At 45.7% G+C, this 23,815-nt stretch overlaps 1 protein-coding gene across 1 annotated transcript; it reads left to right on the plus strand.

Annotated features, from left to right (window-relative positions):
- The first annotated feature begins 3,259 nt into the window (after positions 1–3,259).
- On the plus strand, positions 3,260–22,349 carry LOC128728272 (teneurin-a). Its single transcript, XM_053821891.1, has 18 exons — positions 3,260–3,402; positions 3,957–4,178; positions 5,031–5,137; positions 5,225–6,223; positions 6,287–6,481; positions 6,542–6,751; positions 6,825–7,010; positions 7,073–7,219; positions 7,376–7,583; positions 10,390–10,416; positions 15,329–15,448; positions 15,535–15,634; positions 15,789–15,856; positions 15,933–16,125; positions 16,191–17,578; positions 17,664–17,986; positions 18,062–20,805; positions 20,881–22,349. Exons 1-18 carry the CDS (start codon positions 3,260–3,262, stop codon positions 22,114–22,116), a joined length of 8,616 nt encoding a protein of 2,871 aa, XP_053677866.1. The 3' UTR covers positions 22,117–22,349.
- Positions 22,350–23,815: the final 1,466 nt, after the last annotated feature.

Genomic DNA, 23,815 nt, shown 5'->3' on the forward strand with positions numbered 1-23,815 from the left:
CCACCCCTACGGGATCATGGTTTTAATGGCGAGCTACGTAACACCTCGCAGTAGCATATGGCCGTGGTAGTTCGATTCACTGTGGGAATTGATGGAACAGAATTGCAGGATACAGTTTCCTGTTGGATTTTCTCGTTTGCATCATTTTTTTTTGTATTGCCGCTTATTCTTCGAACGTGTATCGAAAGAGGCTCGGGTCACATTTCGGTGGTCAGCATCTCGCCTGATCTGGCTGAACCAGAGTCGCGGGCTTCGAATTACGTCTACTGCGCCGAACATTGGATGCGGAGCTCGATGATGTTCCTTTCTTTGCTCTCACACCGTCTTGCGGGTGCATTCTTCTCGGTTAGAAATCTTTTCCAATTAACGTCCCGTTCGCTTTCTCGCCCTGGTGTGTGTGGGCGCGCTCGGTGCCTCTCGCTCTCGCTTCTGGTCTCGCTGAAATGCGCTGGAAATTGATCTGCTCCGAGGCATGTATCTCCGAAAAATTCTTCTTTCAAACTGCGTCGGGATACACAAACTCACTGGTCGTGAAAGAGAGCGTGCGAGAGAGAGAGAGCAAGCAAGAACCTCTACAGAGATGAAATGATGTGCTCCTGTGATGCGCTCTTGCGCCTAGTTTATGCTTTATGCGAACGAGAGGAGCACGAGAAAAGCTACAGTGTGGGCAAAACGCGCACACTTTCGGGGCGTCCGTCGGTTTTCGGTGTGTGCGAACCCACCACCAGCAAACACCACCACCGTGGTGGGTGCAGAAAGCGGACCCATATTTTGGGTGAGGTAGAGAAACAACAGAAAAGAAAATCTAATGGTACCTTTTTGTACCCGTTCCAATGCCTTACGCCTTGAATGAAGGCACAGGCCGTTTTCCAGCGAAATCAAAGTCGTCATCTTGCTTTTCGAGTCGCTCTCTGCAGCTTCATCTCTGCCGTGTGTTCTGCTCCTTCTCGAAATCGAACATCGACCAGCGCGTTAACGGTCGCATTAAGGCTTCTAATCGGGCGTGTTACGGAGCACGAATTTTTATTTCGTTTTTTTTTTTTTTTATTTGTAAGGACGATACGGATGATGGAACCGAGGGTTCACGATTTTATTGCCCATAAAAATCCGCCGGACTGCCAAACCGTAACCACACACGCCGTTGGGTGTTGGTGTGGGCGTATGTTTGCGTCTGTGTGTGTGTGTGCGCAGCGAGGATGCTCGAATTAATCGCAAAAACCCGCTCCGCGACATGGGCGATCGATAACTGCTGGTTTCGTAAGGACTCGATGGGGGTGGGGGCGAAAATCGCTCAAATGGAAGTCAAATGCTAGCGAACATCTTCCAGCAGACACCTTACGCTTGAGAGCTGCTTTACGGATTGGTGGTTTGTGGAGACGTGCGGGCATGTCGGGAGCTTGGCGAGGAAATTCCAAAGATACCTGTATCCTTGCAGACAGGACGTGCTGGGGTTTTTTTTGTGTGTCCATTCTCTCTCTCTCTCTCTTCCTTGCTCTTTCAAAGTCCCCCCCCCACACACACACACACATTAGCTTTTTCTCGCCATCCTTGGCTACAACATGACGCGTTTTTCTCCACCGTGCGACCAGAGTCGTTCCGTCCGTCCATCATCGCTCGTGTTCTGACCTGCGACGACAAGACGATGGAACGGCAGCTTTAATAGATGCTAACGAGCATTAGTTTTATTGAACGCGAGCACCACCAGGGCCCGCCTTGTGAACTAGTTGTGTGTTTCAGTGTTCGCTCACAATGGTGCACAATTGGGGCAGGATGAGTTTATTGTGCGCAGACAATAAGGGAAGCAGTTGATGGAATTTATTCCGGCCATCGCTCCGTGTGGCTTTTACTAGCTCGCGAGGAAATTCTGGAACCAGAAGCGAAAGTATGCGTAACCAGTGGATAAATTCGGGAAGAGATTGCGTTTTTTTCTTATCTCAGAAGAAATACCCTTTTAGTAACGCAATAGGGGGATGTGCCAGCACCTTGTGCCAAACCTACCAGCAGTGTAGTGCAATATCTACAGCACCCCGGTTAACGCTCGCCGTTCGTTGCTTCATAAACATGCTTTTATAGTGCGAGGAAAACTCGAATCGTGCGATTTTCACCGTCCAACAATGGCCGACAGAGTGCGCGATTTCCACGGCTAAGACCGCGTCCCGTTTCGATCGGCCATATTGGAACGCGGCCATCGCTGCGAGTATTGGCCGTTTCATCGGGACTATCAACTTAATTTCCCAATTACGGGACCAACCTGCACTCCCAATCTGCATCCCCTAAAACCTACCGCCGGGCACGGGTACGAATAGGTCATCTTTTTGTTGCTTGTTTTTTTTTACATCTCCATGTTTGCGCTGAATCCTTGAAGTGCGATTGCGCACCACATTCATTTCGTTCAACTGCATTCGCTCTCCATTCATAATGCACGTAGCGATTTTCCAGCGGCACACTGGAGTCGCAAAAATAGTTGAAAACCGATGCCGATAGGTGGTGGGTTTTTTCCCGTTTTTTTTTCGGGAAATACTTTCCTGCTCACTGGGTGCTTGAATGTCCTTTCGCTAGGTTTCAATCCGCTTCACCTTCGGGATGGAATCAGTCGATTTCGCAACGCTGTTGCTAAGAGAATCGGAAGAGGAACTTACATTTCATTACAGACTCATCCTTCGGTCTTGCGGGTATTAAACCTTTTTTTCTCGCTTACTCCAATTACTCTTGCTCAGGTTTTGATGTTTCCGTCACACAGAGGTCAGCTTGCAGATCGAGTGTAAAATGACGATACCGAGCCACGATCAACTCGCGACCAGTTTGCCCTTCGCTCCCCATCCCGGGCTCAGCCGCAGATGTGAGACGAGGCAGCGAGCTGTTCAGGTGTAGGAGAGCAACCTGCTACCGGTGCGCGCAGGACTCCCACCCCTCCCCAAAATTTCTGTGGTCTACGAAACCCAAGCAAACCCGACCTCCGACGGTGGGAGACGGAGAAGAAAAAGAAAACGCAGTAGCGACAAATCGTAAGGAAAATACAGCACAGGAAAAACTGACGGGGGTTGTCCTGTGGCCCTTCAGTGGGCACGGCCCATTTCGCTGTGCGCCAGCCGAGTGACGGCTGTAGTGTGGCCGGTGTTCCCGTTCTGGACGTAATTTTGGTGACTCTTTGGTGTGTCCTAACCGCGTACATGAACTGAGCACTGCCTGTGTGGCGTGCAATACTTGAGACGGTAGCTCGCGGGCTGGCTCGAAACGAGCGAAACGCAGGGCCAGCAAGATGACTATGAAATCTATGAAGTATAACGACTGCGACACCATCATGGACGGCTACAATCCAGCACCGCCGCCGCTGCCCAGGAGGGTACCACCGGCGCGGAACATTTACGCGGAACCCTTTGCGACCGAGTCCAACACGAACAGGTAATGGTAGTGTGAGATTTGGTGTGGTATATAGGTTACATAACGCTAGCTCGTTGTCGCTGAGCGGATGTCTTCGATCTTTGATTGGACGTACCGGGTACGTCAATAGTCTGTTTTTTATACACCTTCGCGAATGAAGAAGTGGCCTTTAGGCAAGAAGTGATTCTGAGAGAAACGACGGTACTGCTTTGCCGGTACCTTTAGTGCGTATGTTCTGTGGATTAACAGTAGTTGCAAGACCTGGCACATATCTAGGTTCGGAGATCCAACAATCTATGTAAATGGTCTTGCCGCGATTTGAGATTAATCCAGTTAGCTAGAGGTGTATATTTCGTTCTGATAACCCAAAAAGGGAGAATGTAAATGTAAATGCCAAGCTCGATTTACTCCCTCAACAGTGCGCCCCATGTCCATGTTCCATATTCAAACACGCCTCAGATAAAACGAACCTTATACATACCTCATCCTTTGACACTAACACCCACCTCGATGGGCTCTACCGACAACGGGGGCATGTTGTACCGGTACTGACCCAAATGTGTACTATTTGCTAGACTACAATCATCGCAACAGCTGCAGCAGCAGCAGCAGCAGCAGCAACAGCAGCTCCAATCGCAGCAGCAACCGATTCCGCAACTGACACAATCCATGACTAATACCCACATCACCACCGGGTCCCGTCTGGGAGGGTCCTCCTCCCTGGTGATGCCAGTTTTCCCATTACGAACGGGTGGAACTGCCCACACTCCGCACTATTCACCTTACTCGCCATCAAGGTAATTGCGCACCGCGACACTACAGATATGGCAACTAATGATGATTGCTTGCTGAATGCACATAATTCAACTAATAGTCTGGCATTATTTGTTATCCTGTTTTTTTTCTGTTCACTTTCAATTTGCAAGATTGTGTTAATACTCGAAATTGCTTTTCTATTCTAATCACAGTGGGTTTTTTTTAAATATCGTTTTGCTTGTTGGTGTTTGTGCTCTTAATGTATGTTTAGCTGTTTCTGTTAGGTTTGAGACGCTTCGAATTAATGATTGACGTGGTTTTTTGACTTGTGCTGCTTGCTATTCCGCATATATGACTTTCTTAACAGACCTCGTTATTGCTCGCAAATGTTAGCCTTCGGGTGGTTTTGAATGAAACCTTTACTCTATGATAAAAGAAGAGACTTGTTCTTCGCAACTCTTTTTTCTATGATTGGTATGATATAGTGCTAGCGAATGTTTGTCTTATCCCTCCTTCCTGACAACACTTTCCCAGCTATCTTTATAATCGATAATAATAATGCTGCTGGATGACTCTCCGCATTTAATCAAAACTGTACTAAATTTCTACGAAGTATTGTCTATTAAGCATTCTTCAAAAAACTTCATTAAACATAGCATAGCAAATAGTTTGCGTGACATTTTTTTTGCATTTCTATGAACACACCGCTCATTGCTGCTAAGACCCATTTGCATGATAGCTGTTAGCACGTTCGTAATTCCATCGAGCATGCAAATATCCTTCTCGCTATTTCTCGTCGTGAAACATTCCTTTGCTGCACGTTCCGAAGCGAACGTGCGCGAACCGTTGAAACTTACCGAATGTAATGTCATTGACAGTTCCTCTTGTTGCAGGTTTCGCATCGACAAAAGCTGTCAACACCGATGCTCGTGGAAGTGTTTTAGCATCGCCTTAATTTTGGTTACAATAATTTTGTCGGCAACGCTGACGTATTTCGCAGGTAAGTTCTCCGATTCTGCTTGTTGCTTGTTCCGGCAGAGAGCAGATGCCATTGACACTGTCCCCTTTCCCTTTCCATCGGTTACAGCTACGAGCTCTATGAAGTCAAATCTCGACTCTGCCAACTGCATCCTGGTACAGGACGTGAAGACGGGGACAGCCGTCGATCAAACGGGTACGCCTATCGACACGTCCAACTACGGGCTCCTGTCTGGGCCGTCAACACTGAACCCAACTGAGGAGTCACCGATAACCAGCACGCTGGACCACAACAGCTTCTCCACGCTAGGTGGCTTAGGTGGTACGCCAGGAGGCAACGCGGCCTTGTCCACGTACAACCGCCGGCCGGTGCAAGACCTTTCACACCAGATGCAGCAGCAAACGACCCAGATCTTCAGCTCACATCAGCAGAAGTGGCCCTCGATTGTCGAGTTGCGCGAGTTCAATGAAGTCCACGCGTCAACGATAGCACCGTTCCAGTTCTGGAACGTGGAGTTCCGCAACAAGCATCCTGCATTCATACAGTTCAATTTCACGTTACCGTGGGGCGCCAACTTCGCCATCTACGGTCGCCGCAACGTGGGACCAACGGTGACGCAGTACGACTTCGTGGAGTTCATCAAGGGTGGTCGTGTTGATCACAAGCTGCGTCGGAAGCGCAGCATCGGGAGCGGTTTCTTCCAGAACGACGTCCTGGACACGCACTTCAGCGCAAACGAGGAGAACTCGTCCACTTTCGAGGCGATCCGACGCAGCCAGTTCGCTTTCGAGGACCTGCAGCTAGACGACGTGGAGAAGCACATCATCTCGAAGCGCTCAGCCGACGGTAGCTCGGCGCCCTCGTCGCTGCAGAAGATCGACATGGAGGCTATGACGGTGAACGTTACAATCTTGCAGTACCTCGACATTGGCCGGTGGTACTTGTCGGTGTACAATGACGAGTTGTTGCCGCACACGGTGTCACTAGTGGTTGGTGAGGCTGAAGGCATCCACACGGCCTGTCCCAGTGATTGTTCAGGACGAGGTTCTTGTTACCTCGGGAAGTGCGATTGCATAGATGGCTACCAAGGCAACGACTGCTCGATCAGTATGTCAGAAGAAACTTTACGCCACTTGTCGGGTTTACCTAACCACTCCTTTCTCTTTGCAGGTGTTTGTCCAGTCCTGTGCTCTGCCCACGGACATTATGGTGGAGGCGTTTGTCACTGTGAAGAAGGTTGGAAGGGTTCGGAGTGCGACATTCCAGTCTCAGAGTGCGAAATGCCAACCTGCTCGAATCACGGACGATGCATTGAAGGAGACTGTCATTGCGAACGTGGTTGGAAGGGTTTGTTTTGCGAACAGCGTAAGTATTTCCTATGTTCTATCGCGCCATGCTCCAATTACTCATCCGACGCTTTTGCAGAGGACTGTATCGACCATTCCTGTTCGGGTCATGGCACCTGCGTTTCGGGACAATGCTTCTGTAAAGCCGGTTGGCAAGGAGACGACTGCAGCATTGTCGACCAACAGGTCTATCAGTGTCTCCCTGGTTGCTCCGATCACGGCACCTACGACTTAGACACCGGTTCCTGCATTTGCGACCGCCACTGGACAGGCATCGATTGCTCTCAAGGTAGGTTGTTGCGATCAAATGTCACCGACGTTCTGTAACCGATGTGTTTGCAATCTTCTACTGCTCCCTACAGCCGTCTGCAGTCTCGACTGTGGTCCAAATGGTATCTGCGAAAATGGGCGTTGCCGGTGCGATGACGGTTGGACAGGCAGTTTGTGTGACCAGCTGATGTGCGACCCGCGGTGTGCTGAACATGGTCAGTGTAAGAACGGCACCTGCGTTTGCTCACAGGGCTGGAACGGACGTCACTGCACGCTACGTATGTATTTTGACATGGGCAGGTGTTTAGGTAGAGCAACTCTAACCCATCTCTTTCCACAGCCGGCTGCGTTAACGGATGCTCACGCCACGGCCAGTGCACAATGGAGGACGGCGAGTACAAGTGTATCTGCGTGGAAGGATGGGCCGGCAACGACTGCTCCATCGCCCTCGAGATGAGTTGCAAAGACAATATCGATAATGACAATGGTAAACCATCACCTAGCCGCCTAGAACGGCCGGTACAATGACGTGAGAGTGCCTATCCGTCTTGTGGCGAGCTAGTCCTCGTGGCCTTAACTAATGAGCTCCAATAGGGTTGGGTTTAAAGGGCACATTTTTAATCATTTTCCACTATTTCCACAGACGGTATGACGGACTGTTCAGATAGTGAATGCTGCGTGCACTCGATTTGCGCGGAGCACATCATGTGCCTCGCCTCGAACGATCCGGTCGAGGTGCTGCTGCGCAAGCAACCTCCTTCCGTGACGGCATCCTTCTATCAACGGGTAAAGTTTCTCATCGAGGAAAACTCCGTTCAGTCGTACGCCCACATGGATGAGTACAGTGAGAGGTAAGTGGCATATAGCTTTTGGCTGGCGTCGCCTTTAACTCTTATCACATTTCGTATCTACTGGGATACCTTTACCATCATCAGTGGGTCATAGATATCGATAGCTATCTATTGTCAGGATGCGACGAAGATAAAAAATGACAACAAAAAAACCGTAAAATGGTGAACGTTGTATACCGTATTGTGCAGCAGTTCTAATGAGCTGTTCGCTACATCTGCTACCTCCTATAGGAGCAGGCGTTGCAAGGCGTTAGTCAATACACAGCGACGCCTGGGCAGCGAGTCGGTATCGTAGGAAAAACCACAAACCGATTTACCGAGTGGTCAGATAAAACTAACACACAACCGATTTCATTCTATGCAAAACCGCTATAGTTGTCCACAAAAATGCCTTGCTCAGGCCAAATGTCAGTAAATGTCAGTAATAGAACGTACCATTTAATCGATAATTATACAATATCGCATTGATTGCTTCCCTACTGTTCCAAATGTCCACAGAAAAAAAAACAATCCCGCAAAAAACATCCCCCAAAACCATGTTTAATTTTCCCCCCACTCCCCTTTGCCACCGTGGCGGCGAGTAATGTGCTAGTTTTTTGCACGAGTACAGTGTGTGCCATAATTCCGCAGCTGGTTTCACTCCGGTGGCCCGGCAGCAGCAGCACACACACACATATCCGTCATAAAAATAGTACATTGATCCCGTGGAGGCAAAGATTGTGTTTCGTCTAATGTTGTTCATCAACCTACCTTGTGTGTGTCTTTTGAAACCCCTTCTTGATTGTTCATGTGTGATCCCTAACTCCTCAACTAACAAGTAAAGTTAACCAAAACATGAAATTAACGCAAGTAAAACCGAATGATTTCAGTAACTCATAGGGCTTTATCTTACGTTTTTGAGTTCGATTCAATTTCACTGGAAAGTCCAGAAGTGTGGTATTGGTTTCGGTTTTTCGTTTTACATGAGTTTATTTTTGCTTCTATTAATCGTTTGTTTGGTTTCTCTCCTTAAGTAAGGAAGATTATGTTCCTCTTGTTGATTTTCATATTTACTGATAACAAAAAGAGAAGGCACAAGTGTGCTCCTGTTCGAGTTTGGCTGCGAACGGTAATTGACTGGTGCTCCTGTCTACTCTAGGGGATATATAAAGCTTTCTTCTAACATCTAGATCATTACTCTTTTGCGAGCTGCCCTGTTTTGTAATAACCTACTATTTTCAGAATTTTCTTGATAGCTTAGTCCTATCGCAATGAAACGGATAGAATGTGTATCATATTCAGTTTCTTATTTTGACATTGCCTCCCAAACGAAGTACTTGCTAATTATTCTTTCCACCACCATGATGAGCCCTCGTTATGCAGTGCTTTATTCCATCATGTGGAAAATTTTGAAGTCTAGTATTCTTTATTGCTCGCATGCTATTGACGGAAAGATTTGAATTCAGTTTGAATATTTCAAAGGGCAAATCTATGCAGAAAGGGATGTCTTTTTTTGTTTCATTGGATGAAATTTTTTCCAATACTTCGAATCATTGCTGCTGCAACAGAAGGAGGCAATATTTATATAATACACAATACTAGTCATCATTACAGCACTGCAAACTTCCTACCAAATATTTATGGAATCTTCAAATTAGCGTAGCATAAATAAATTCGCATAAATTCTTCCCTTGCCTACAAGGTAGGTCCGTTCGCTACGACGAAGGATAACCTATACGGGATTGCTCTAATCTAGACACAAAGTTGCGCACAGTGTGTGGGTCGGAAAGAATTGACTTGTGTGAATGCTGGATGAATGAATGAGTTGTATTTGTCTAATGTATTGTGTTATGTGTTGTTCAAATTATTGTGATGTTTCTTTAATTTGTTAGTTTTATATGTTTTCATCTATTTCGTTTCGAAACTAAAGTGCCAAACAACAACAAAAAAAAACTACTACGAAGAAAAAAAAAACAACAAAAAACTCTAATTACGAAATTTCCGTTGAAACAACCAAGACGAAGCTTTTTTTGTTCCTTACCAACCCCCTTGAGCGAATAATGCTTGCCCCACAGTTGGCGGCATTTTCATTCCCTCTTCCTACTTTCTCGCTCTCGCTCTCTCTTTCACTTGTTCTTTAACTCTCTTTTCTCTATACTGCTCACTCTTTATCACTATATTATTTTTTGAGTTGAGATATACCCTCTGTATTCGATCTTTTTCTGTTGCTTCTACCAGTCAGCGTAACTGGAGAATGATAACTTCACCTTGGATCGTGGCAAATTGAGCCCTTTACACCCTTAACCCCACTTTAACTTGTAGCCAGCGGTAAAAGAGCCTCCAATATCCTTACCACGTGAGCAAGCACCAGTACGCTATTTATCCCCCGTAATTGCCACTGCTGGTCTCGTCATTTTGCTTAATTGTTGCATAATACACCGTTTTATATGCTGCCTGGCTGCGGCTCGCCCTCAGGCTAAACCCTCGGACTGGCGAACCCTTCTCGAGTGTCCTGAGTGCTATCGAAAACAAATAAAGTAGCAAAAAAAAACCAAAAAAAAAATGAATGCTCCCCCTGGTCTCAATTTCACTAGTTGTAAAACCACACAAATTTACCCTTTTCAATTAAACGTTTCTTTTTTTCCCCAACCCGCCCTCGCAAAAGTAACCGCTCCACCTCAAGTGCGTAAAGAACTAATCCATAAACTTCGTTCTCCGTTCTTTTCTATTCCCATTCTTCATCCACATTGCCAAACGTCGATAATTGTTATTTGTTTCTTTCGTGCTAAAAACAAAAAAAAAACTGTTATAAATTTTTAATTAAAAGTGAGTTCTGGAACTCGTTCACACCGTGGTAAGTCTTGCAAGCTGCAGTTGCTGCTGTTCGTCTTGTTGCTGTTATAATATTATTTCATTTCATGCTTTTTCGTTTCAAACGAATGTCAACGTTTGTTTTTCTTTTTCAATCTAATTCAACACGATTGTCATTCATACTGTTAATTTCATTCTTTTTCTTTTACTGCAAATGAAAAGACTCTTGTTTTTTTCTTCACACGATAATTCCCACCATATCTGTATGTTACTCACATGCGCGTATGCATACATATATTATATGATTATATGTACATATGGAGTATTTTTTTAAAACTAAACCGTCGCGTCAATTATATATAATCCATAATGTATGTATTCATGTGCGAGCCCATACTTCTTTGATTTCACCTACTCATACCAGTTGCCCCCTCATCGAAGTATGATTTTCTCATCCGCCCGGCCCAAAGTTCGGAAGTTTCATGTAACCTGTTCTTGTTTTCTTTCTTTCCATCGATATTTGGCTTTGGTTTCTGTGTTGTCCTTTAGTCAATGTTTCTTTAGTTTCGCTAAACGTATACTGTCCACGTGATTGACATGATTCTGAAATGAGAATGCCATGGTAGAACGGAACACGATTTAATGTAATTCAACACCGATATATTACTACACGTTCTTTTCGAGTCGGGAAAATGTAAATGTGATAGCTATTAACACCTACATACAGCAGGGGGAAAAGCAAAACAAAATCCCACCATCCTTGTGGTTTTTTAGTACTACTTTTTTGTTCAACTGTTGGATTTTGTTTCTGCCCGTTTTCTGTTTAGGTTATTTTTGCTTTGACATGCAACTGTCGCAGCGACGTACTTATTAGGTTGTTTTTTTGTTTCTAATTTGTTTTATCTTGCAATTTTCTCCTTTATTTGTTTCATTCGTTGATAGTTTGAAAACGCTTGCCTCGTGCGGAATTCCACCGAAACCATGCGGAACCGTAAATGCAAGATGTTCGCTATCACTAACATTGATCATGCTTATGATTTTATGTTCTCTAATATTTGTATGCATTTTTGTTTAGTTTAAAATTTTGTCCTTCGATGATTGTTTGTAACCGTGATGGCTCACATTTTTTCTCATCCAAATTTGTCTATATCCCACTTCTATATTTCGTTGCACTATTTTATGTTTAAGAAGCAAGAACAGATAAAAACGAAAAAAAAATATGCAAAGGCAAACAAGTTAGTATAAGTGAAGACAAAAAAAAACAAAAGCAAATACGAAAAACTAACAGAACTAGTTTTACGTTACTATTTATCTACACCTATAAATAGTTAAACTAGTTTAGAGGCTTTTCCTACTCATCCATCCAAATCCCTAAATGTTTTCCCTCGAATATACTAACCGTTAACCCGTTTCCTTTGTCCTTTGTTATCCCTGTTTTCCTTTCCCATTCCCCATTATTGTCTGCGTCTATCATATGTTTCTATGTATATACCCTCCATGTGCTGCGAAATTTTGGAACATTTTAACATCCTATTCTTTCTGATTTTATAAAACAAATAATAATCAAAAAAATGAAGAAAAATCAAAAATCGTATACTCAGTAAAAAACAATAAGATAATATAGAAAACAACAATATTGTAATGAAGTAATTTGATGAAGCGTGGAATGCATAAGAAAACTGGAAATATAGAGGCAACTTGTGCGACAGCTTAGTGGTGGTGTGTTGGGCAGACCCTTCGAAACAATTGTAAACAGATTGATCACGAGAATGAGAAGATTGTACCGTTTTGCATAGTTGTTTAACTAGTTTAAAACATTGAAAATGGCGTTTGAGCGGGCATGGTTATAATTGTATATTTTGGGATTATCAAACGTGGTTATCGTTACAATATAATAGCAAAGCATACTATATTTCTACACTAGTATGTGTATGCTTATAATTACAGCTATGTTGAGAATTTTAGTTGCTATATATTTTATTATTATTTATTCCGATCAATGCTTGAAACAGTTCATTTACTGCAATTTTTGTACCGTAGAAAAGTAAAATTTAATTTTTTTATTATCATATATAAAGGTACAATAGTTGTGAATATTTTATTAGACCATTTCAGACGACAGGAGATCCACATGCAACGGTGAGTTCTTAACTGATATACCACCTATTTAGTGAAATATAATCTGATCTAATATGTTGCTTTTGAAGTAAATTTCACTGCAATGCTTTCTGTTTCATTAGTTATCTAAAAAGCATTGTGATAGCCTGTGAAGCAAATTATATATGCACAATTCTGCAATGGTAATATTCAGTAAAACCAACTGAATTAGAATGTTTCGCACCATGCTCTTCTTTTCGGGCAACTTATATTCTGTTCGCTCGAGTTTAAGAATTTGAGGCATGTAACGTCTCTTTCGTTGCAGAGGTCTCTTGCCGTCTGAAAACATATAATTAAACTTTGATTATCTTATTATTATTTTTAAATATATTGTTGATTTTTAGCAACTTGCTTTGTACAACTGATCTAAAAATAGTTTAGAATGTGACTTTATCTCTCGACTAATTTCGTATAAGAAGGTATTGGTTAGTTTATTCTACTATCAAAAAATTCGTTGGTTGAATACAAGAATGTGATTTACTCGATGATCAAGTATGTGGTATGAATGTTACAGTAAAATATTCAAGCAATACAAATAGCTTTATTAAGTGGAGTTCATAATATACTCCTACAATAATTTAAAATTGAGTTGTGCTTCTTATCATTTGGCAAAAAGTAATTCTACAATATCTTGAACATGAGCCGCATTTGATCCGACCAATAATCACAAATTGTTATTGGTATGGCAGTATATCTTTCATGTGCATAATTTTCAAAAAAAAAATATATTTTCCGAGTAATACAAACCAAGTTGAATGCATATAAAATTAAATTGCTTCATACATGAAATGTGGAACCGCAGTTTAATGCTGATATCAGGAAATACTGTTGTTTTTTTTGTAAAAGTTGCATACATAGTTTTAGGTTTACATATTTTTTATCGGTAATCGTTTCTGGAAAGTCTTTTACACCCAATTTTATTCATAGGCCATATATGTAAATTCTCATTTCTTCAAATGCTATTTATTTTATAATTCGAAAGAATGTGGATGCTTCATTATCTTCATAAACACTTGTCACTTCTAACATCGCAAAAAATCAGTTTATGAGAATACTTCAGGTGCGGTGAATAATTTACCTAAAATCAGGTGAAAAGGAACCTGTAATTGCCAAGCAAAATTTGCTTCGATGCTTGATGAATGAGGGAGGGTGATGCTAAATGTACAATCTTTCGAAGGGTCCGTCATGCCGTATAACCGCCACGCCCGCAGCTACTTTTCAAGTATCTAAATTCTGAGTTTTAATGTGCATTTCAAGTCGTAGCTAAATTTGCAGAAGTTCATTGATTCAGTGTAGATAACGATAGATCATTTGCTCATCGCCGTACGGGGAACTACTGTCAGGAAATTCTAGTAATTGTATGCAACACAACAACACTTGTAAAGTCCCTCGATGGTAACATCCGCTGACATCAGCTGCATGCATGCTCGAGCCAGCTGCAATGTTTTCATTTCGTTCCAATTTCTTTCGTTGTGCATAAACGTAAAACGGAACGTGTGCCATGCATATTGAGTTGTTCCTGGTGCATAGGTACAAGCAGACATCTGTTAATTTTTCTCAAACATTGGCTGTAGTTGTTATTTCTTAAATATCTAGGTAAAACTAGGTGAGCTAGCCGTTTTTAAGAGCTTTTACTTCCTGACAGAGCACCGCGCAACGACTTGCATATGTTTCGCAGATTCGTTTATACATATTACCTAAGTTGTGCCAAATATATCCACTATCAAATTTTATATTTGTTTCAATAGTCACGCACAACTATTTGTTCTCGGCATCCATATCAAGCTCAGAATACAAGGTCATGCTGCTCGGTTTGGACCTAGTTTTCTTCCATAGCTACAATAGGTTAGCGTTCAGGAAGAGTTAGTATAAAAGCTCTCTGATTGAATGGGGCTAATCACTACAAAATTTATTGTCAATATATATTGTTACGTTACGGAATTTTTGTGAGATGTACAAGAGCACATCTTATCAGATGTTACCATCGTAGGAGGCAACGGGCGGCTAGTGGACTCTATCCCATTACTGCCCGAATTGGTTGTGATAAGAGCACAATCGTTGTTGATGTTGTATTACAATTACTAGAATGTTCCTTTTTTATAATTTGGGTTCCGTTTCGGATGCCAGAATGAAAAGGTACACTATATATAAACCATATTTCTAAACAGTTACACGTTTGACTAATATTTTAGCTATTGTATTTCTATTTATATACTTTAGCAATACTTTTATATTTCTGTTGTCCTGCTCTTACTTGTCATCACTGTTCAGGAATGTTCCATTACACTACGGTCACTACGGACTTATTAATCTCTTCCAATACTTCATGATTTACATTTCTCCCAGATTGTTTCTTTTTATTCTCACCTTTGTTTTAAACTTTTGTTATCGAAGCATTGAGTTTTGTTTTTCCTGTATCAAACGAGAAAAAAAACGAAACGAGTAACGAAGTTACTCCTAAGTACTTTCGGGAAAGGCAGAGTATGATGCGTTATGTTACTTTAATTTCTAATTTCTATCTTTCTGAAACTATTGCAAAAAAAAACAAACCAGCAATTCCAACCAATATCGTTCATCTCTCAACGTGTTATGTTTTACATTCATTCGTAACCTAGTTTTTAGTTGTTTCCGTAACTTTAAGTTCATTTCTTCATTCCTTACTGGATGTTCATTTCTGTTTCCTACATCCGTTTGTGTAAATCACTTCTAATCAACGCTTCCTGATGGACTGTTATTCTTCGTTCTTCTCTCTACGCGTTTGCTTGGCTGTTCGTTATATTTTACGCATAAACATTCAGCCGGGTATCGGTGATGCGCGGACAGGTAGTTACGCCGCAAGGACTCGGTATCATCGGCATACGGGTATCGGTGGACCGAGATTCTCGCTTCGGATTCACACTCACTCGACAGGGTGGATGGTAAGTACGCAGCCCCATACTACTTTGAAAATCAGTGACTCCCTTACGTGAATTCACGCTACATGATGATCTTCGCTCCTCGCCAGGTTCGATGTTCTCGTTAACGGAGGCGGTGCTGTCACGCTACAGTTCCAGCGGTCACCATTCCGACCACTGACACGCACGGTGTTTGTTCCGTGGAATCAAGTAAGCCAGAATATATCTTTAGTGTTAAGCGCTGCGAAGAGAGTAGAGTGTTATGCAGGATGTTGTAGATTACATTAGGTGTAGAATGCACTCTCAAGGACAATACATAATTATCTCTTATTCTCTCATTCTCACTTTCTCGTCGTCGTTACAGATCGTCGTGCTACCACCAGTTCAGATGCAGATTAACGATAATGATGATCACGATGACATTTCATTTATGTGCGTATGAAAGAGAAACTGCACTTTTTAAGGGCTATTGAGATACTATCGTTAACATACCACTGTCTGATTACAGATCCGTTCCCTCGAACCTTGCTTACAGCTTTCTAAGCACGTCCCACTATCGCTTTATGGAAGATAACCCTTCACCGATAGCCATATGTCTGGAACATGATCATGAACTGCTCAGTCCGCATCTCACCAGCACCTGGATGCCGAACGGCATTGGGTCGGTGCCTGGTAAAAATTTTATCTTTGCTGAAACACAAGTATGCGGAATTTCCTTTCTTTAGTGCACTTTGCTCATGTTATTAATTTCCATTTTTTTCTACAGGTTGTACAAGAATCGTTGAAGATACCCGGTTCCGAGATTCATTTGCTCTACAAGTCATCTCAAGCGTCTGGTTATCGGTCGATTGTGCGAATGCAGCTGACACACGACCGTATTCCAGACACTCTCACGCACGTTCACGTTGGAGTGCAGATCGAAGGCTCGCTGCACGTGAAAACATACGAAGCCGATCCGAATCTGCGGCACATTTTCGCCTGGAACAAGCGCAACGTGTTCAAGCAGAAGGTGTATGGCATCGCGATGGCACGGATCTCAATCGGGTATGAACATGCCACTTGCCGCGGCATCGTGTGGGAGACGCGCACGGTGAAGCTGCAAGGCTTCGATGTCGACATCTCGGACATTGGAGGATGGGGTTTGGACATTCACCATCACTACAACTTCCACGAGGGCATCCTGCAGAAGGGTGACGGAGCCACAATCCACCTAAAGGAGTTTCCACGCATTGTGCGCGGTGTGTTGGGTGATGGACAGCAACGCACGCTGATGTGTCGTGACCATTGTAATGGGTTGTCGAAGAATGGACAGTTACTGACACCCGTGGCTCTAGCGTCTGGACCTGACGGAAGCCTGTTCGTTGGTGATTTCAATCTGATCCGCCGAATTACGACCAATGGTAGCATCTTCACAATCCTACAGCTCGACACCACACGTGTATCCTATCAGTACTACCTGTCGGTTTCGCCCGCCGACGGGCAGCTGTACATCTCCGACTCAGAAAAGCACAAAATCCTCAAGATTGTATCGTTGGAGAACGTTGACGATCCATCGTCCAACTATGACGTGATCGTTGGAAGTGGTCAGCGGTGTATTCCAGGTGACGAGCAAAACTGTGGCGATGGTGGACCAGCCATTGAGGCTCGGTTATCACACCCGAAGGGTCTCGCCATAGCCGCTGACCGCACAATGTACATCGCAGACGGCACCAACATTCGAGCGGTAGATCCTAAAGGTACGATCCACACTCTCATTGGCCACCATGGCCATCAAAACCGCTGGAGTCCAGTACCATGTCGGGGTGCCGCCCGCGCCATGCAAGTTCAGCTTCAGTGGCCAACTGCGCTAGCATTGAATCCTCTCGATGGGTCGTTATACTTCGTCGATGACCGGCTGGTACTGAAGCTAACCTCCGATATGAAGGTGAAGGTGATAGCCGGAATTCCACTGCACTGTAACGAAGATCACATGACGGGCGTGAACCGTACCACACCTGTAGAGGAACCCCTGGGTACGGTGTTGGCAATGGCCTTCGGACCCAATGGCGACCTCTACGTTGCGGACACCAACTCGAAGCGCATCAATACGATCAAAGTCATCGAGTCTTCCACCGGGTTCATGAAACAGTTTGCTGGAAAAGTCGATCACGTAAGGTAGGCATCGCTAAAAGAAATGAGGATTAAATATGTTCGGTTTGTGGGTTCTAACGTCCTTGTTTTTTATTCGTTCCGCCAACAGCCAAGAATGTGATTGCCAGGGTAAGACGCTGAACCACTCGCGACGTAAACCATCGAATGGAACAAGCATCAATCAAAATCCATCCGGTGCAGTCGACAGAGGTAGCATAGCACCGGATGGTGGAAGCCCGTTCTGTGTGTGTCAGCATGCCAACGACACTAGTAGTGGCCGCAAGGACTACCCCGATGCACCATCCTCGTTTAGTGCGGCCAATGGTGGTTCCAGTTTCAACAGCGAGACTATACTCTCATCCAACATTCGCTTCCAGTCGATATCCGCAATAGCTGTCGCCCAGGATGGTGTGATCAATGTAGCCGACCAAGGTATGCACATACATATCGAGCACAGCTTAGAGCAGTAAAAGTATTCTAATACGCCTTTTTCATTCGAAATCGTAGGTTCTTTGCGTATTTTAGCTCTTGAGCACTATTTGCCACAGCACGATGGAAATGGTGAGTTCCAGATACCCTACACACCTCTGAACGAGCTGTACGTGTTCAACCGGTACGGGCAGCACATAGCCACACGTGATCTGTCCACTGGCAAGTCGCGCTACTCCTTCCTGTACTCAAAGAACACCAGCTTCGGGAAGTTGTCCACCGTTACCGATAGCTCAGGTAACAAGATCCAATTCCTGCGCGACTACAGCAACGTGGTCAGCTCGATTGAGAACGGACAGGACTACAAAACGGAGCTGAAAATCTCGCCCAGCGGGCTACTGACGAAGGTGAGCGCTCGCTCTGGTGGTGGACGTAAGGTTGAGGTACTTCTAGACTACGAATCGAATAGTGGTCTACTGATCAGCCGCACTGAGGGTCAAGAAAGCTTCATCTATCAGTATGACGACTTCGGACGGTGTGTTAAAGTGATCGCACCAAGTGGTGAAATCGTCCACGTACGCACGCTGTTTGATGATCGTTCCACGAAACCGAAGCAAGAGGACCTGCTAGTGTCAGTACAGGGCAGCATTCGTTCGGCGTTTGGAGCTCGCGGGGCCTCGAAACCAACGGAGTACTCCATTACCGGCGGTATACAGACAGTTTCGATCTCCCGCGGTGGCAAGGAAACGGTTGGCAAAATTGGTTCCATAAACCAGACGGTGTCGCTGTCACTACCCACCGGTATCAAGCTTGAGGCATCTGCGGTCATCACCCATCCATGGTTGGAGAAGTTCCTACCCACGGAAGCGGAGATGCTGCCGATGTGGTCACACCAGTCGCTACACGTTGGCGATCGGGCGGCAAATGATCTCTACTCGAATTATGCCCTGTCGTCAAATGGCTGCAATGGAGCTGGTGGTGATCAACAGCCACATCACGGGCGTGGTTCACCACCTGCCAGTGCCGCGGCAAAGGGCGAAAAAATGCTCTGCCGGGATATTTTCGTCAACGATGGCAAGAAGTTGCGGGTGGAGTACGATCCTGTTGCGCAACGCGAGATCCTGCGAGATCGAGATAACGAGGTGATTTTGGTGGTGTCGTACGACCAATCGGGTCTACCTACTATGTTCTCTCCCGGCATGGGTGACGTGTACTACCCGCTCAACATCACCTACGACCGCTTCAACCGCATCGAAGGCTGGCAATGGGGTCCGTCAGAGCTGAAGTACAACTACGATCGGCAGGGTCGCCTGTCAGAGGTGAGCAGCCTACAGGACGGAATCGTGTCCTACAGCTACAACGAGGGCAACCTGCTGGAGATGATTTCGCTTGGCAGCCAACGGAAATACAAGCTTGTGTACGATCGCAATGGCGGTCTGCGAGAGATAGTGCTCCCCAGTGGTACCAAGCATACGTTCAGCTTGCAGCCCTCGATCGGCTTCCTGCGCTTCACGTACAACCCGCCTGGTAGCTCGCGTTCCTACCTGCAACACTACTCGCACAGCGGCGTACTGCTGCAGACGGTCTTTCCGGGAGATGGCGCGCGGATCGTCTACCGGTACGACGACGAAGACCGCATCTCAGAGATCGTGCACGGAGACGGTCGGGACGAGTTCCTGTACCAGAGTGGAGCACCCTCTTGCGAACTGCCGATGGCAATCATCCATACAGAGCGTGACCTGGAATTTCGCTGGGATTTCGACTGCATCGGTGAGCTGCTGCTAGAGGAACGCATCGACTTCTCGGCCCGCAGCGGGCTTTCGAACGTGAAGTTCAACTATGAGTACGATGACCACTTTAGACTGTCCGCCATTGGAGGTCGCATCGGAGGGCAAAACCTCCCACAGCAGTCGTTTGGTTACGATGAGCGCACTGGCCGGTTGGCAACGATCGGACAGTTCGAGGTAACGCGAGGTGATCGGCAGGTGAATGCAACCACCGTAAGCGACCGAACCGGAACGTTTATGCGCACGGTGAACGGACGATTCCTGCTGATGCAGCTGACACTCACGATCCACCGGATGGAGGTGTTCCGCATGGAGTTCGCGCACGATCTGCACGGACGCATCGTGCAGACGCGCACGTACACGCGTAACGTAGGCGTGAACACGTACACGAACGTGAAAAACTTCACGTGGGACTGCGACGGGCAGTTGGTCGGTGTGGAGGCCCAAGAACCTTGGGGTTTCCGGTATGACGACAACGGCAACATGCTGTCACTCACATACCGCGGTAACACGATCCCGATGGAGTACAACGCGCTCGATCGTATTGTGAAGTTCGGTGAAGGTCAGTACAAGTACGAACCACGTGGACTAGTGGCGCAGAATGCCCGCGAAGAGCGCTTCCACTACAATGCGAAAGGTCTGCTGATTCGGGCTACAAAACGAGGCCGGTTCGACATTCGCTACTTCTATGACCATCTGAACCGGCTAATCACGCGCAAGGACAACTTCGGCAATGTGACGCAGTTCTTCTACACTAATCAGCGGCGGCGCAGCGAGATCAGCCACATCTACTCGCCGCGGGATGGCAAGCTTATGTCACTGACGTACGACGATCGGGGTTCGCTCATCTACGCGCAGGTGTACCGGTATCGCTACTACATCGCCACCGATCAGTGCGGTACGCCTGTCATGATCTTCAACCAGTACGGCGAGGGTATCCGCGAGATCATGCGGTCACCGTACGGACACATCGTTTACGACTCTAATCCCTATCTCTACATGCCGATAGATTTTTGCGGCGGTATACTCGATCAGGTAAGATTGCGTACTTGGATTTCATCCAAACAAGAAGTGCTTAGCATATTTCTTTTGCTCCCGTTCACGCTACAGGTAACGTCTTTGGTTCACATGCCAGACGGGAAGGTGTACGATCCACTCATAGGCCAATGGATGACCCCGAATTGGGAGCACGTGGATCAGCGCATCAAGAAGCCAACCAAGTTACACCTGTATCGGTACAACGGAAATGATCCAATAAACCCTCCCGGGCAGCTGCAGGAGCACCCACGCGATCATCTCGACTGGTTGCAGTTGATGGGTTACGACATTGACAACATGATCCCGCAGGCATCCATCGAGGGTCGATTCTACCGGCAGCGTAGCTGGCTCGAAAGTGCACTGGCCGCCCCGAATGTACTGCGCCGACAGTACGAAGAACGAGGTGGCTCAGGTGGCATCAACATTGGGTCTGGCTTCATGGCGCACCTGCTCGAACGGTCAGTGCGGTCCCGTCAAGCGCTGTTGCAGCTGCCGGACAGCTTTTTCGGTTCGAGCCTCAAATCTGACCCTCTCGCGATCGGTCCGTTCCGACTCGGGTCGGGTTCGGATCCACCGTTCGGCCACGGCATCATCGTGTCGCGCGTCATCGTCGGTGAACCCGAAGGCTACGCAATCGTGTCGAGTGTCCCTGCCGCTAACCCTATCTATCGGGACGTTTATACGTCCGTGTTCAATCGTACCCGGTTGCTCCCATTCACGTTCGTCGTGCATAATTCGCTGCAGGACGCGTTCTTCTTCGTGAAGGAGGACTCGTGGCGTGCGGCCGAAGACCGGCAGCAGTTGAAGCGGCTGCAGGGACAGGTGAATACCACGTTCCACGATGCCGTTTCGTCGGGAACGGGTCCAGGTAGCGGTGGATCCGGCGGATCCGGTGGAAACGGTGGCGGTGTTCCAGCAGGCGTTCCGAAACCTTCCGCCCATCACCAGGACGTGAAAATCCACACGACGAACGCAATTATCAACCTCAAATACGGCACAACCTCGGCCAAGGAGCGCCAACGGTTGATGCACCACGCCAAGCTGCAGGCAGTCCGGAAAGCCTGGCATCGCGAGAAAGAGCTGTTGCGCAGTGGACTCATCTCGAGCTACGAGTGGAACGCGCAGGAGATGGAAGAGATCGTAAAGAATGGCTACGCGAACCTGTACGAGGGCGAGTACGTCCACGATATCGATCGCTACCCAGAGCTGCTCGAGGACCCGTTCAATGTGCGCTTCACCAAGAAGAAGATCAACCAATCACGCAAACGCAAGCGAAGAGAGACGACCGAGCCAATCGGTGAGGTTTAGTTGACCAACCTGCCAGCTCACCGCAGGATGGCCCCAGGAACGACTCTCCGCGGAGAGAACTCCGTCCGATTCTGATTCTGGTCTCACACTGTGGTTCCCGCCCTGCAGCCCTCTGTCCCATGGCCGCAGGTGTTGCCACACCTGCAGCTGCCAGACACGCGTAGTCAACGGTTCATTTTGTTAGTTTTTCGCCCATCAGCCCCACCTGGGACAGGTGCTCGACACCCACACTGTTCGCAACACATTTTGAGATTGAACGAGTGCGTACCGCGCAACACCTGCACAAAGTGACAGGCCATGCCAGCTATGCATTCGTAACGTTAGTATATTTACAAAGTTTACACTTTAAATTTAAACCCATTTGCGCTCACGTAGGCTAACGTTTTACGATGATCGACGATATATATATATATATATATATATATATATATATATATATATATATATATATATATATATATATATATATATATATATATATATATATATATATATATATATATATATATATATATATATATATATATATATATATATATATATATATATATATATAAACATATTTTTAATTTATTGTCCGTTGGTTTAAGAAGAGCAAAGCAAACCGTGCAACTGTTCAAGGATAGTGATGTAGACCTTCCTGCCCTATGAAATTCCTTCACCAGAGATATTTGCATCATTTTTTTGTTTTCTTACCACCTGTGGCCACGTGCCATGGGTGAAAAGCAAAAGAGTAATCGGCCCTATCGACTTGCATCAAGTCCCGTAACGTCCCGACCATAAGTTTGTGTCCCGTCCTAGGTTTATTAGATAATTCGTAGCCCGATAACGACACGTACGTCCTTGTTTTGCTCAATTTGCAAGCAAACGGAAAAAAAGCAGACCGTTTCCTTGCCGGTTTGCGTTTATTTGGTTTTTGTTTGTGTTCTTCCTCCTCTATCGTGGTACACCTCCACGTGGAACCGAGGTTTTCCCGACACTCGATCCTCAAACCCACGCAAGAAAAATGGCTGCCCCCACAACATCTTGTTTCGGAGCAGGTTCAGCGCAGACCGGGGCAGTCGGGACCACCAAATCCCGCGAGCTCCAAATTGAATCCTGACACGGTCCCCCGGGGAGAGATAGAAAGACAGTGCGCACAGGGAAAGGAACTCCGCACCAAAATGAACGCCACTTATGAGTGTTTGACGAGGCAACAAAAAATCAACCAATATATATATGTGTGTGTGTGTGTCGGCGTGTATTGGACCTAGGTGCACGGAGGGCGCATGTTCCGGATCCTCAGGTCGTTTGCGAGGCGCGTGTAAAAATAATAAGCAAGTAAAATTAAAAATTGTTGTTAACACATGGCACCGGGGGCGGCCTGGGTAGGTGAAGGGCCGGAAGATATTAGAGGCCCACAAAATGGCCCCTCGGACCGGTGGGGGCTCGTGGGCTAGGTTTGGGGCGCGCAGTTACAAGAATGTGTAGAATTTAACAATACAACTAGCAGTTTGCGGCAAACTAACGAGCAGCACTAGCGGGACGGTATTAGAAAACAAAACAAATAGGATGTTTATACCTATTCACATGTAAAACGAACATAAAAATATGGTGATTCGAGCTTTTAAGACTGTCGTCAAACATTTTAGAATGGAAGAAATAGAAGAAAGTATATATATATATAAAAAAAAGAAAGCATACAATAGAAATTACAAAA

The sequence above is a fragment of the Anopheles nili genome, chromosome X (assembly GCF_943737925.1).
Source record: "Anopheles nili chromosome X, idAnoNiliSN_F5_01, whole genome shotgun sequence".
Lineage (NCBI taxonomy): Eukaryota > Metazoa > Arthropoda > Insecta > Diptera > Culicidae > Anopheles > Anopheles nili.